This window comes from Delphinus delphis, chromosome 7, assembly GCF_949987515.2.
Source record: "Delphinus delphis chromosome 7, mDelDel1.2, whole genome shotgun sequence".
Lineage (NCBI taxonomy): Eukaryota > Metazoa > Chordata > Mammalia > Artiodactyla > Delphinidae > Delphinus > Delphinus delphis.
This window is the reverse complement of record NC_082689.1, coordinates 5,031,971-5,046,229: the sequence shown is the minus strand read 5'-3', so window position 1 is coordinate 5,046,229 and position 14,259 is coordinate 5,031,971. Positions and strand designations below refer to the sequence as shown.

The 14,259-nt window shown below is 48.1% G+C and overlaps 1 protein-coding gene across 7 annotated transcripts in view; it reads left to right on the top strand.

Annotated features, from left to right (window-relative positions):
- Positions 1-14,259, top strand: part of AGAP1 (ArfGAP with GTPase domain, ankyrin repeat and PH domain 1) — a 557,152-nt gene that overhangs the window by 259,590 nt on the left and 283,303 nt on the right. For all 7 annotated transcript variants that reach the window (XM_060015879.1, XM_060015878.1, XM_060015876.1 and 4 more), the window contains 2 exons: positions 7,516-7,643; positions 9,528-9,683. In XM_060015879.1, the coding sequence (XP_059871862.1) occupies positions 7,516-7,643; positions 9,528-9,683 (284 nt within the window). The remainder of the gene's footprint in view (positions 1-7,515; positions 7,644-9,527; positions 9,684-14,259) is intronic.

Sequence of the window (14,259 nt, the reverse complement as noted above, 5' to 3'; positions counted from 1 at the left end):
CACCCCTCCTTCTCCTCATGTCCTCACCCCGTCCCCATGGCTGATCCATCTGTTCGTTCATTGACCCAGTTGGTGAGTGCTGGTTGAATGTCAAGTCCATGTGGACCCTAGGAAGGTAAATGAGGCATCCCGTCTAGCATCTCGAGTTACGTGCAGGTCCGTGGGATTGGCCCATCATCTTGGAACGTGAGCTGACTGTATTTTCCAATTGGCGGCTCAGTTTGGCAGGATCTCCACAGGTGTGTGGGCCAGGCAGGGCTGTGGGTCCCTGTGGTTCACTAATTGTCACTCATCATCACACAACCCAAGAGGCCTTCGAGAAGACCCCCCTCCCCACTCCCCACCTCCCTCGCTCTTTTTCATTTTAATGGTTTTTCTGGCATAGCTTCCTCTATTCCCAAAACGTCATATGAAAACAAATCTAGGAGATGGGTATAGGATTCCCAACAACACAGACCACACCTCCTTTAACGTTCATTAACTTTGAGAAAAGTTCCACTTCAAACTTTTTTTCATTCCTAAGTCACAAGTTCAGAACTACCTAGATAATGTGGTAATTAATTTCTACTTAATTAACAAGATAGTTTAATGATCACTCAACTGTAATTTAAAACTGAGTTGTGACATTAGGGGACCTTTTATTTGTTACTGGAAAATTTACAGTCCCTGGTGGTTTTCATTTTTCATGGGGATTTGCCCGGTAAGCCCTCCAAGGTTCTAATGGAAGAGCCTTTCAGTGCGAAGACAGTTAATGTTACATTTGGGTGGTAGCACCAAAAATAGAGATAGAACGATGGCGTGAACCCCAACCTCCAATTGCGCTTTTCAAATATGTTTGTGGAGCAAACTGAGCCTCATGCTAGTTGATTTTCATTAAGTGTGTTTATCATAAACGTTTAAAATATTACTGTAATAGATGTATCATTCATACTTAAATTCCTTTCTGACGTTGTTTCCGCAGAACTGCCACCCCATATTGGCCCCAGTGGGCTACATAGAGCTTTTCCTAGTAGCTGAAGGATCGTCCTCTTCCTCAGAGTTGGCTTGATTCACACCAAGTTTCTATTTGGCATCTACCTGGGACCCTGCGTCATCAGTCAGGTGTACATGCTTCCACAGTGCCATCCTGAGCTGCAGACCCCACTTCTCCCCAGGCCCCAGGGTCACCCGCTCCCCAGTGCAGCCCGAGGACGTGGGGCTCAGCTCCGCTCATTCCAGAAGGGGCCGTGTTGCTCGTACAGCAGGGCTCACGTAGCGGAAGCTGATGCTGTGCGGGGCGTCACGATGGCGAATGTTCAAAAGCAGATCATCACAAAGCTGGTTGATGAGTTAAGTCTCCTCTGCCTCCGTGAACTGGGGCAAAAGGGACGTGAAAGGGCAGCCAGTTTGCTGCCTGATGGAGAAGCCTCTGCTCCTTCAGGACCTGCACAGGGAGAAGGTTGGGTCGTAGGAGCCGAGTAAATAAGGAGTGAAGAAAGGATGGGGCAACAGGGACCACCCAGCGGAGCACCTGAGCAGTTCTCAGTGGTCCTGTCTCTGGTGAAACCTTGGAGCTATTGATGTGAGATGCAGAGGGCCTTGCTCCTGGCTTGGGAGCTGCATGAGGCTAGAGACCAGGTCACATGCCTCTTCCCGTCTTCCCTTCCTTCTCTGGGCCCATAGGTGGCTCTTCAGACGTTTCTGTTAATTGACTTAATTCAAGTAAATCATTTAAACCAGAGAAGATATCTTGCTGATTAAATTACTAACACTCATTGGACTTTACCAAGAATGTCATAATCGTTAATGAAATTTTAAAAAGCTTAATTTAAGTGCTTAATTGTGGACGTTACCGATGCCAGGCGGTACCATGCAAGAGGAGTGTCAAAGACACCCCCGTCCTGGGGCCTCGCCCTGTGAGTAGAGATCAGGAGGCCAGGACCTGATGTGAATGATGACGTGTCTGGTTTGGGATTATTACATAATCGCTTATTGCACAATGCCTATGCACCAGGCACTAGGGATTCGGGGCTGAAAAGTAGAATTGCAGCTCTTCAGCCTGGCCCTGACTGTGCGTGTATGTGTGCGTGTGGGCGTGTGTGTGTGCGTAACTGTGCAGTGGTTCTCGGTCAAGGCCTGGGTGAAATACGGAGCTGGCTGTGTCCGTACCTTTGGTATTTGGGATGCGGGGTCTCCTTAGAGGAACCTGATGGTTAGAGAGGAAGGCTTGCCTAGGAGAAGTGATGCTCGAGATACGGATTCTGAGAAGGAATTGGCCATGAAGAGAAGGAGAAGCATGTCTGGGCCGTGGTGGCAACTTGTGTAGCAGGATTCAGAGAGCACACGTTGTGGCATCTGCAGTGGGTTCTGTCCGGCTCGGAAGTGGGCAGTGAGCCTGGGGGCCGGCAGCGAGGCTGGAGGGAGGCCGTGTCCGGTTGGGCGGGGACCCTTGTCCTCCCTGGGGTTCGGAACCCGTTAAGGAATAAGACCCTGGAAGATCGGATGACTACTTTTTATTGGTAAAGCTGTCCTGGGAAATGAAGCTTATCTGGGCTTCCTTCTCTGGGAACCAGAATCAGACAGACTTGCCCATATGGTTCCAGGCAGCGTGGGAGCCCCAGACCGAAGGGATGGAGAAGGGACAGCTTGTCCCAAGCCGGCCATCACCTAAGTCACTTGTCAGTGGGTCGGACCTTCACTGGAGGGCTTGGGAAGAGGCCAGGAGTGTCTGGGTCGTGGGAGCCGGGATGCATGGGAAGTGATAACAGGAGGGGAGGATCCACCCCTCCCAAGCGTGAAAGGGCCCCATTTTGCTGAGAAATTTCGGTTCTGACGTCTGTCTGGTGACGGGAGCGTTTGCAGAACTTTGAGCGGGACAAGGCCCGTAAGGGTCACCTTTGCGGAGGTCGCCGTGCAGTGTGTCCCTTGAGTGGCAGTGAGGAGAGGACAGCTTTGGAAGCTGCTTCAGAAACCAGCCACAGGCAGACGAGGTTTGGGTCAAGGCATTGGCAGTGAGGGTGAACTGAAGAGAAATTCCGGTGGCAGAATCGATCTATTCTGGCTCCTCTGTCCCTGCCCTGGGGTTGCTCGGGTGGTGCGGAGTTAGAGACGAGGCCCAGGTTGGGACACGGAGGTGCCTCCAAGGGCAGGTGTGGCGCTGGTTATGGGATACACGGTTCTAGAAGTAGGAAGGGCACAAAGCAAGGCTACATACAGATTTGGGAGCCACAGGCATGGAGAGAAAAGGGCCAAAGAAGGAAGCCTAGAAGCGCCCACGTTCAAAGAACCGGTGAAGGAGGCTGAGAAGAGGTTCCAGCCAGGGGAGGAAACACAGGAATGTCAGCGTCACGGGAGGAGGAACCATCAGCAGTGCCTAGGGCGGCCCAGAGGCCAAGAAGGATGCGCCTGGCCTCCAGCTGGTCACCAGCGACCTTGGCAATGGCAGGTCCAGCCAAGGGGATGGAGGCGGAAGCCGGGTTGCAGTGGTCAGCAGAGCAAGGGAGAGTCTGTGAGGGGACAGGGCCAAAGGGTACACAGTCCCTGTCCTGGGAGCCGTAGAGTCTCGCGGGGTGGGGGGGTGCTTCCTTGCCGGGTGGCAGTGTTTGGTGTCGTCATGGGGGCCGACAGAGTGTCTGAACCCCTGTTCTGCTGCCGGTGCCCCCTCTGCCTTGTTTTCCCAACTGCGAGGATTAAATGACTCAGTAGACGGGAAGTGCAGACCGCTGGCCCATCGTTCAGATGTAAGGGACAAAGAAGAGGGGGGAGAGGGAGGGGAGGGGGACGCCCCTAGTTACCTGGTGAGAGGTGGGCCTGACTCCCTTGGTGTGACCAGATTCGTTCTTTCTGCTCCTCCTTTAGTGCAAATGATTTGAGAAACAAAGCGGAAGCAGAAATCGGGCATTAGGCCAGGATTTAATGAGGTCTTATTTGCGAGCTATCTGAGAGTCTTATCTTTACACACTAATTAAAAGATGCCATTTATCATCTATCCAATAGAGAATTTAAAATTTGTGGGGAAAGTAAACGTATAACTCGCTTTTCTTGTTGCTTAAGTTTGTAAATAGACTTCTTTCTAGTTGAAGAATGGAAATACGTTTATGAAAGTACACTTAAGGGTACGGCTAAAAAAGAATGATCTCAGAGTCATCACCCAGGTCAGGAAGGGGCCACTGCCAGCCCCCAGGAGCCCCTCATGCCTCTCCCAGGCACCAGCAGTTTGCTTGCTTGGTTTTGAAGTTTCTACAGTGTAATTACAGATATGGTTGAAGGGGTTCGTTAAAGGGTATGTTTTATCTATTACCCAAATAAAATTTCAGAATTGTGGAGGGAGTCATATCCATTATTCATTCATTCACTCATTCATTCATTTATACTTGAAGGTATTTGAACATTTTTTGCCTTCCAGTTTTACTGAGATATAATAAAATATCTATGTAAAATAGATACAAAAGTGAAGAAATGGAAGTTTTTTACATTGATGAGAACTCCTAGGGTTCACGCCCCTAACAACGTCCATGTATAACCTACAGCTGTGCTAACCGTTGTGCGTTCATCACGCACATCACATCCCTAGGAAGTGACTTTTAAAATGACACCAGGTACTAGCATTGCCGTATCAGGTTAGTGAAATTGGCGGGGTGTCTGGTAAAGGAGCACATTTTCCGTATCTGCCAACGACAGCGTTTCAGACCTAGGCTTAGCGCCTCAGGCAACTTTATAGGAAAGCAAGTCACCAAAATAGGAAAAACATCACACCTCGATGATAGAGTCCAGATTCCTTTTTTTTTTTTTTTTTTTTGTGGTTACCATGAGGTTTTTTTTTTTTTTTTTAACATCTTTATTGGGGTATAATTGCTTTACAATGGTGTGTTAGTCTCTGCTTTACAACAAAGTGAATCACAGATTCCTTTAAGGAATCTCAAGGGATTGTGTTTCTGTTTTCTCATTCGTGCATTGCATGTATTTATATAAAATACGTGACGTATTCATTTGTGGAATGATCCAATGCAGACAGAAACTCAGTGATGATAAAAATTTCCCAGCCAGTGTAATCTGGGGTGTAAGTAATATTCATGTTCTAAGTCTCCTGACATTTAAATGTTCCAAATCTCAGGAAAAGTTGATGATTATAGTTACAAGAGAACAGCGCCTCCCTGCCCCTGGCATCCCGCTTCCCTTGAGTTCTTATTGGGGCGGGGGGCCCTTCCGCTCACACAGCCCAGCCCAGCCCTGTGGCCCGCAGTGGGCCGGGGGCTTTTCACTGTGGAGGAGAAGGTGGCCCAGCCTTACAAAACAGTCCCCTTATCTCCTTTTCCTTCTTAAGTCAGATACTACCCCCACTTTTATGGGTGATCCTGTAACTCCTAAAGCAGTCTATGTATTTTAGAGCAAAATATTTGTAACTCATTTCCTTTCTTCCATGTGTGTGTAGACATAAAAATTATGGGGAAATACAACAAATAGGGTTGAAGGTTCTAGTTAAATTTGAAAGAATGCTACCAGTTATTAGCAGTTGTGACTTTGGGTTTTTTTAATAAATGTGGCCAAGCAAGAATTCAGTGGACAGAAGAACCGTAGTACTTGACGTGTGGTTCACGCTTTACACAGCCCTGTTCTGTGAGAGGGTTTAATGGGAAAAGGTTCTCTCTGCCCATGAACTTGCTCTTTCTAGCCTCCACGTGGGAAGGAGGGAACATTGATTTGCATTTGGAGTTTCATAAAATGAGGATTTTAATAACATATTTGACTTGTCTTAGAAAGTTTCTCAAATCTCCCCTTAGAGTAGAAAACACTTATAGAAAATGTCTATGAAGTTCTCCCAAGAGCTTAGCCCTGTTTAATTCTGACCTTTGTGTTTTTTCTATGAGATTTAAGGTGAAAGTCAGTATGGTCATCCGACTGAATAGTGACTCTGAGGCCAGGAGTAGTTGAACACAAGAAAACACCTTTTGCTCTTTTTCAGAAAAAAAAAAAGAAAAAAAATAGAAGTAATTTGGCATTCACCCAAACAATCATGATTTTAAGTTAATTTACTTTTGGTTTGGGGATTTCAGTTCACCTATAAGACACATGTTTTGCGGCTGTTGGAATCTGATCTTAGGTTTTAGTTTTGAGTTCACATAATGATTTTTAAAATATTCTAATGTGCGTCTTCAAAGACCCCAGATCGATACGCCAATGGTTTTGAAATGACAGAGTGTTGCGATATTCCTCTGTAATTTAAACTTGATTAGCTGATGAAGGTTATGATCAATACACTACGGGAGGATAAATTAATTGATATCGTCCTTTCCGGATGATAAGGGGCCTGTCGGAGGTGGGATGTTACTGATGAAGCTGCTTCTTCATCTCTGTGAGCCATTTTTTATATATTGTATTTTCACTTAATCATATTTATACTATCATTCATTTACATGAAAGCCATAAGCTGTGGACAGACCAGTTCCTTCTTAAAATTATGTTCATTTGGAGAAGAAATCATCTGCGGACACTGTGTGTGCTCCTTCTGTAACATAAGCTATTGCTGGGGACAGTGGTGTGTTTTCCTTTGCGTGGGTATTTTTTAAATCAGCAACCCTCTCTGGACAAAGATAAGGATTGAATATCATTGAACTTAATTACAGCTATTCCCCAAAGACACACATCTATTCACATAAAAGCTGTAGTTATTCTCCTGTAGTGACACCTATTGGTGTAGGAAGAGTCTTCTAATCGTTGGCTTCCTTTGCAGTTAAATCCAATGTGCTGTATGAGCCGGCCTATTTGCCAATGGTTGAGTTTAGGTTTGTATTGATTAAGATAAGCTCCCAACGTGTAGAGCCGTATATTTAAATAAAAAAAGCCTTTGACATAATTACATGTCCTTGAATATAATTCTATGCAGTAGCCTGTAGAGTTAAGAGTAATTCTTCAGGCTATGCAAAAAAAATAGATTTTTGATTTTCCAAAGGGTTTGGTATAACTTACCCTGTCTTATTTAGGATTATTTTTGCTGCAAGTAACTGGGGGGAAAGTCCGATTATTAGAATAATTTAAACAAGATAGGTGTGTGTTTTTGTGTTTTACATATAAAGCGTCTGAGGTTTGCGCGAGGCTGCCGAGCCAGAGGCCTAGCCCCTCGAAGGGGCTTGTGTCCCACCAAGTGTGGCTTCCTTCTGCAAGATCGCTTCCAGAGCTACAGCCAACATATGTGCTTTTTACATAGCAAGAAGGAAAGAGACATAAGGAAGAAATGGGCCGGGGGCAGCTACCCAAGGATGTTTCCTGGGTACTGCCATGTGACCCTCCTGCTGCCATCCCATTGGCCAGAGCTTGCTTGCATGGCCACGTTTAGCTGGGGTGCAAGGGGATGGACTGGAGGAAGCTCCAGGAAATGTCATATCTATTCTGGTAGTCCTGCGCCCAACTAAAAATCAGGAATTCTGTTACCACGATGAAAGGAATAGTGGATAACGGAGACAGCCCTCGGTCTCTGCCACATTCCCTCTGTTTGGAAACCAGCCTCACGTAGACTTCTTCTGTCTTCCTGTCCACTAGTTGCCCAGAAGATTGTTGCCACGAGGAAGAAGCAGCAGCTGTCCATCGGGCCCTGCAAGTCCCTACCCAACTCTCCGAGCCACTCATCTGTCTGTTCCGCACAGGTGTCTGCCGTGCACATCAGCCAGGTATGTTGGTCCCTTGAGAGGTTGGACTGAAAAGCAGGTCAGAACCCAGGAGACACACCTGCCAAATAGTGTTCTCAGCCAGCTCCAAGGTGATTTTTTTTTTCTTTTCAACTTTATAAATAACAGCATGTCGGTAATTGACGTAACATCTCCTTCAGAAACTGCTGTGGCCAAGTGGTTTTGATGGGAATCATTCTTTAATATTCCCTGTCTTCACGCTGCCTGTGTTATGAGGCATGCTGGCTGGAGTGGAGGTGCAGGGTGTGCACTGCCGTCTCTGCTGTTGATTTTTTTTTTTTTTTTTTTTTGCGGTACCTGGGCCTCTCATTGTTGTGGCCTCTCCCGTTGCGGAGCACAGGCTCCGGATGCGCAGGCTCAGCGGCCATAGCTCACGGGCCCAGCCGCTCTGCGGCACGTGGGATCTTCCCGGACCGGGGCACGAACCCGTTTCCCCTGCATCGGCAGGCGGACTCTCAACCACTGCACCACCAGGGAAGCCCTCTGCTGTTGATTTAAATGACCCCACGTTGGTCCTCATTCTCGTCTGCTTGTAGGTTGGGCAGTTGTGGGTGAATCTCAGTGCCTAATCCTACAATATGCTTCAATATGGTAGCAGCCCTCAGTTATAATTCCCGTCTCCCTTAGGCCCTGTGGAAACTAGTATCTTTCCATTGCAACATTTTGCTGTTTACTTGGGAACAAACAATATAATTGTCACTTTGAAGAACCTAGCCAAAAACCCACTAAGGAACTGTTGGCTTACCTTTGCCTGCCCGTGTGTCTTCGGTTAACATTTCTTAGGCGGGTGTTATATTCTTTAAAGAGATGTAGCGAGAAGGTTTGGTATCGTGCTTTTGGTAGCTTGAAGAGTCAGGAAGTGCGTTTACAGCGGGGTCCTGAGAAGGCACGCTCAAGGATGTTAAATCCCACTCTAGGCATCTGTAATTCTCTCTGGATCTTGAAGAATCTTCCAGAAGCTTTCACATTTCCAAAAGGTCATTTTCTTCTTTTTTTTTTTTTAAATGAATTTTTATTGGAGTCTAGTTGATGTACAATGTTGTGTTAGTTTCAGGTGTACAGTAAAGTGAATCAGTTACACATATACATATATCCACTCTTTTTTAGATTCTTTTCCCATATAGGTCATTACAGAGCACTGAGAAGAGTTCCCTGTGCTATACAGTAGGTTCGTATTAGTTATCTATTTTTATATATAGTAGTGTGTATATGTCAGTCCCAATCTCCCAATGTATCCCTTCAAGAGGTCATTTTCCAAATGTGGGTTTTGGTTCTACTGGGCAAAATTGCACTCTTTCTCCTTCTAATCTGGAGCAGTGAAGGGACTGTAGAAACCACTTAGTTCAACCAACCCCTTCCGCTTTCGGAGGAAATAGAAAATAATGACATTTTAACTCTCAGATTTTTTAACATCTTTACTGGAGTATAATTGCTTTACAATGATGTGTTAGTTTCTGCTTTATAACAAAGTGAATCAGCTATACGTATACATATATCCCCATATCCCCTCCCTGTTGCGTCTCCCTCCCTCCCACCCTCCCTCTCCCACCCCTCTAGGCGGTCACAAAGCACCGAGCTGATCTCCCTGCGCTATGCGGCTGCTTCCCCCTAGCATCTGTTTTACACTTGGTCGTGTATAAGATCAAACGAAAGAGACTTCTCTGTCTTAAGTCACTTTTCTTGGACAAAACGCTGCCGAGCTGATGGGTCTGTTCTAGGATGAAACGGTGCCTGCTTGATGCCGATGCCACCGGCCGGGCCGCGTCTCCATGCGACTTGCTGGCTTGTGGGTTATGACCCCACGCACGAGGCGGGTTGGGCTCCTGGAGCGTGTCCTAACAGAACCTCGGCTTTCGATCATTACAGACAAGTAACGGAGGCGGGAGTCTGAGCGACTATTCCTCCTCTGTCCCGTCCACGCCCAGCACCAGCCAAAAGGAACTGCGTATCGACGTACCGCCCGCGGCCAACACGCCCACGCCCGTCCGCAAGCAGTCCAAGCGCCGGTCCAACCTCTTCACCGTGAGTGTCCCCCCGGGGGGCGGGGTGGGGGGGAATCGGAGCGTGGTTCCTGCTCACCTAGCGGTCCTCTGGCCGCCAGGTGGCTCAACGACAGGTGTAGCATCCAAACCAAGTTAATGAGGAGAGTGCTGAGTTCTGTGGAAGTCTGAGAAAATGATAGGATGCCACGACGCAGGTGTAGAGCCAGGTGGGCCTTCCTCGGTTGCAGGGAGTCCTGACGTGTCAGAAATGAAGAGCAAGGGGTTTGTATAAAGGTCTCTGTTATCCTGTGACTTTCTTGGTCTCTAGCTAAGGACTTGTCACATTAGATACATGGAGGGGACAGACTCCGCCAGAATTCCCCAGACGTGTGCCTCAGGCCTTTCAGATGGGGTGTATAAAGCCGCATCAATGCACAGACCCCTTCTCCTCGGGCTGGAGCACTGAGGACTTAGCTCAGGGTCTTCAGCAGCTCACAGACAGAAGCCAGTCTGCTTGGACTTTTCTTCAGAACCATCTGCGGAGCGTTTTAAAACTCTACATCAGCTCTCAGGGCTCAGGTTTACGAACTCAGGATCTGTGCATGGGGCCCAGGCGCGTGTAGTTTTTAAAAGTTCCCTGGGCAGTTGGGACGCAGAGAACTCCTGAACTACAGAGGACACACAGCAGACATTACCAATCAGTCATGGAAGGCTTTGCAGTGGAGCCCAGAACTCGGGGCCACAGAACTCCAGGCAGAGCGGCTACTGCCGTGTGACTAGCGTCATTTGATTTGAGAAGAACACTTTCCCTCCCGGGACTAGGTCTGTGCATTACAAGTGTATGCTTTCAAAGCAGGGGTTCTCAACCAGGCAGATTTGCACTCCCAGAAATTCGGCCATTTCTGGAGAAAGTGTGAGTTGTCTCAGCTCGGGGGTGGGAGTGGGTGTGGTCCTGCAGGCGTCTAGTCTGCGTAGCAACCATGGAGCCGCTAAAATCCTGCGATGCACGGGCCAGCCCCACAACAAAGAGGTCTCCGACCGCCAGTGTCAGGGTGCCCTGTTGTAAACCACTTCACTTCTCCTCTTGGTTGAGTATCGCTGACTTAGATGCAAAGAAGTTCAGTATTTCCTGGCTTAAACTGAAGGAAGATTCTGCAGGGGTGGCCGCAAGTCTCTTATCTGACCCACTGCCCTTACTTGGAGATGGCGTTCTTTCTTCCTTTTTTTTTTTTTTCCTTTGGCGACACTGCGAGGCTTGTGGGATCTTAGTTCTCCCACCAGGGATTGAACCCGGGCCCTTGGCAGTGAAAGCATGGAGTCCTAACCACTGGACCGCCAGGGAATTCCCTGAAGATGGCGTTCTTGATGGTGAACGAGGCTACCAAGTATGATAGATGCCCCATCCCTTTCCCACCACGTTCATAACAGGTTTCCCATCAGATAAGTCTTTAGTGCCAAGGTCTATTGCCAACAGCGAACACCCCCTCCTCACAACTCTCCCCTTCCCTTTGCTCTCTGCCCTGTGCCATGTGAGGTCTGCCAGATGCTACTGTTGGAGGGCCAGAGTGAGGATCAGACGGGCTCAGACCCTGTCCTGCACTGCCAGCAGCTGCTTGACCTTGAGCAACTTACTTAACCTCTCTGAGCTGGAAACAACGGTAGTTGTGGTGAGGCTGCTAAGAAGATTCCCTGTAGGGGCGAAGAGTCTTTGTGGCCTTGCTTTCATTTTTATCTCACCACCACTAATTTTATGGAACGATTTCTCTTAATGCATAAGCAAAAGTAGTTGTAGAGGGCTTCCCTGGTGGCGCAGTGGTTAAGAACCCGCCTGCCAGTGCAGGGAACACGGGTTCGAGCCCTGGTCCGGGAAGATCCCACATGCTGTGGAGCAGCTAAGCCCATGCACCACAGCTGCTGAGCCTGTGCTCTAGAGCCTGTGAGCCACAACTGCTGAAGACTGCGCACCTGGAGCCCATGCTCCGCAACAAGAGAAGCCACCGCAGTGAGAAGCCGGCGCACCGCAACAAAGAGTAGCCCCCGCTCGCCGCAACTAGAGAAAGCCCGCGCTTGGCAACGAAGACCCAACGCAGCCAAAAATAAGTTAATTAAAAAAAAAAAAGAAAGTAGTTGTAGGGCTGTGTAATAGATTGGGAGGGAGGTAATTAGGTGTCTGCAAAATACAGGTGAATATCTGATATGCGTAAATCTGTACGTGAATAAGATGTTTACTGTGGAATTTCTTCAGACATACCGAGAATAACAGCAGTTGCCTAAGCAGCACGTCTGGCTTATCCAACACCTGTAACACTTCTGTCCGCCCAGGTGGGGTCTTCCAGGTGAGAAGGTGTCACCTCGCAGAACAGGCTGTGCACTGACTCATGGCTTAGTGGACCTGAGAAGCCCATTGCCGAAGATGCAGAGAGACTGGTCCCTGAGCAGGGCACCAGCGTAGCGGGGAGGGGCCTTCTAGGGTGTGGCGGGAAGAGGGAACACCCAGGCTCACGACACCTTCTAAGGGTCACCTTTCCTGGTCCCTGGCTTTGGTTTCTGTTCAAGGTGAGAGGTGAGAACCAGGAAGTCTCTTTAAAATGGGGCTGCTCTGGGCTTTCCTGGTGGCGCGGTGGTTGAGAGTCCGCCTGCCGATGCAGGGGACGCGGGTTCGTGCCCCGGTCCGGGAAGATCCCACATGCTGCGGAGCAGCTGGGCCCATGAGCCATGGCTGCTGAGCCTGCGCGTCCGGAGCCTGTGCTCCGCAACGGGAGAGGCCACAACAGTGAGAGGCCCGCGTACCATTAAAAAAAAAAAAAATTGGGGCTGCTCTGACACGTGCCCACCCCCACCCCTTATAAGGGCAGTCCTGGGGTTGGGATGTGCCGGAAAATAGTGTCCCAGACCCCGCTCACTGGGTAACTGACAAAGGAGACAAGTTTAAGGCAGAAAGAAGCAAAGGAACGGTAACTCAGGTAATAAACGTTCCCTTCCCCTCTGCTGTCTGCGCAGCTGGGTTCTGTTTTCTATCAGGGATAGTGTTATGGGAGCTAACCCACGTTCAAGAGGAAGCAGATTAGAGACCGGGGGATCTGCCTGGTAGGAGGAGAGCGGAGACTGGAGCGAGGGGGCACTCTCCCCGCTGCTGGAGCGGCGCACACGTATGCACCGCCGCCGCGTCCAGGCACCCGGGCAGAGGCCAGGGGCGCAGCTGTCCAGGCCGGGTGGGGCAGTGCCGGAGCCAATAAGAACTCGCCCTCATTTATTGTGTCATAATTAACGTAGCTAGTGATGCGGGGGCCTGCCTGTGACCCTGTGCGGGATCAGTGCTTGATCTCTTTAAGTGCTGGAAAATGGTCTGAGAGTAGATACACCCTTTTAGAAATCGAATCCGGCTGCTCGGCCGTCGTTAGCGGGAACAGGAATCAGGTCATGGAAGAAGATAACCTCACGGCGGGTTTGCATCACGGCGTTCAAGGAAAAGACGGCTGAGATCCTGTGTCTTCGTCATTACTGGATTTGACATTGCACAAGATGGTGATGGTGGTGGTGCCGGGTGGGTGTTGTAGGTTGAAGATCTTCGAAGTGTCAACTCCACTAGATGTCAGTGTCATCCAAGGAATGACAAGAAGCAAATTAATTTTGAAATTGTAGCCACTTAGGAAACTAAATTCTCCTTGTTACCAGTTTGCATCTATTCCTAAATATGTAAAATTTCGTAGACTCTTCATCCCTGGCGATTATTGGTAGTTACTGGCTTAAATTGGCAAAAGTGTATTTATTGAAAAGCGTGTATTAGGAGGACAGAAGTACCATATGCCGAACAATCCTAGTGAATAAAAGTCCACGCAGGCTGGGACAGTAATGCCCAGATGAGGGAGCATTGTCCTCGTTTATTGGACCCTCATAAAGAGGCCAGAGGTAATTAAGTAGTACACACACCATTTTTCAAATAACGTGCTTATGAATTGTGGCAACTTCGGATCTGATGACCTGTAAATGTACCACTCTGGGCTAACATTCTTCAGTCCCAGATGTTTCTGTTGGCACACACACATGTGCAGAAATAAGGGAAAATCTTAAGCAAAAATAAATCACACGCACCTTTTACAAAATAGTACAAACTTTAAAAAGTCTCTCCTGTAGTAGCAAATTATGTGTTATATTGGCGGTAAGAACGGTACTTCACTGATAAAAAAGCTAAATTATATCCTATCTTGCTTATTTCTTTGAGAAAAAATCATTGTTTTGAGAAAAGAAATATTCAAAGGCTATCTCCGTTCACTTCCTGGTTTCTAATATTGGCACTTAGGATGATTAGTTTAGTAGCCCTATTTACGTGTGGTTCAGATGTTTTATTAGGAAATATTTTCAAACATGTAGGAGTTTAAAAAAACACATGCATGTACTCACCGTGCAACTCAGCAAATACAAGCATTTTTCTGCCACTGCAGCGGTTACTTCTTCTAGAAATAACCCCGTCACGGATAAACTGTGCCCCTCCAGAATACGTCCCCCTGACCCCTGGTCCAGGGATCGGCATTCCCTTGGATTTGGTGTCTGTTATCTGTATCCATGTCTTAAACTCATTCTAGTACGTGTCCACAATTGTACGTTGCTTTGCCTGT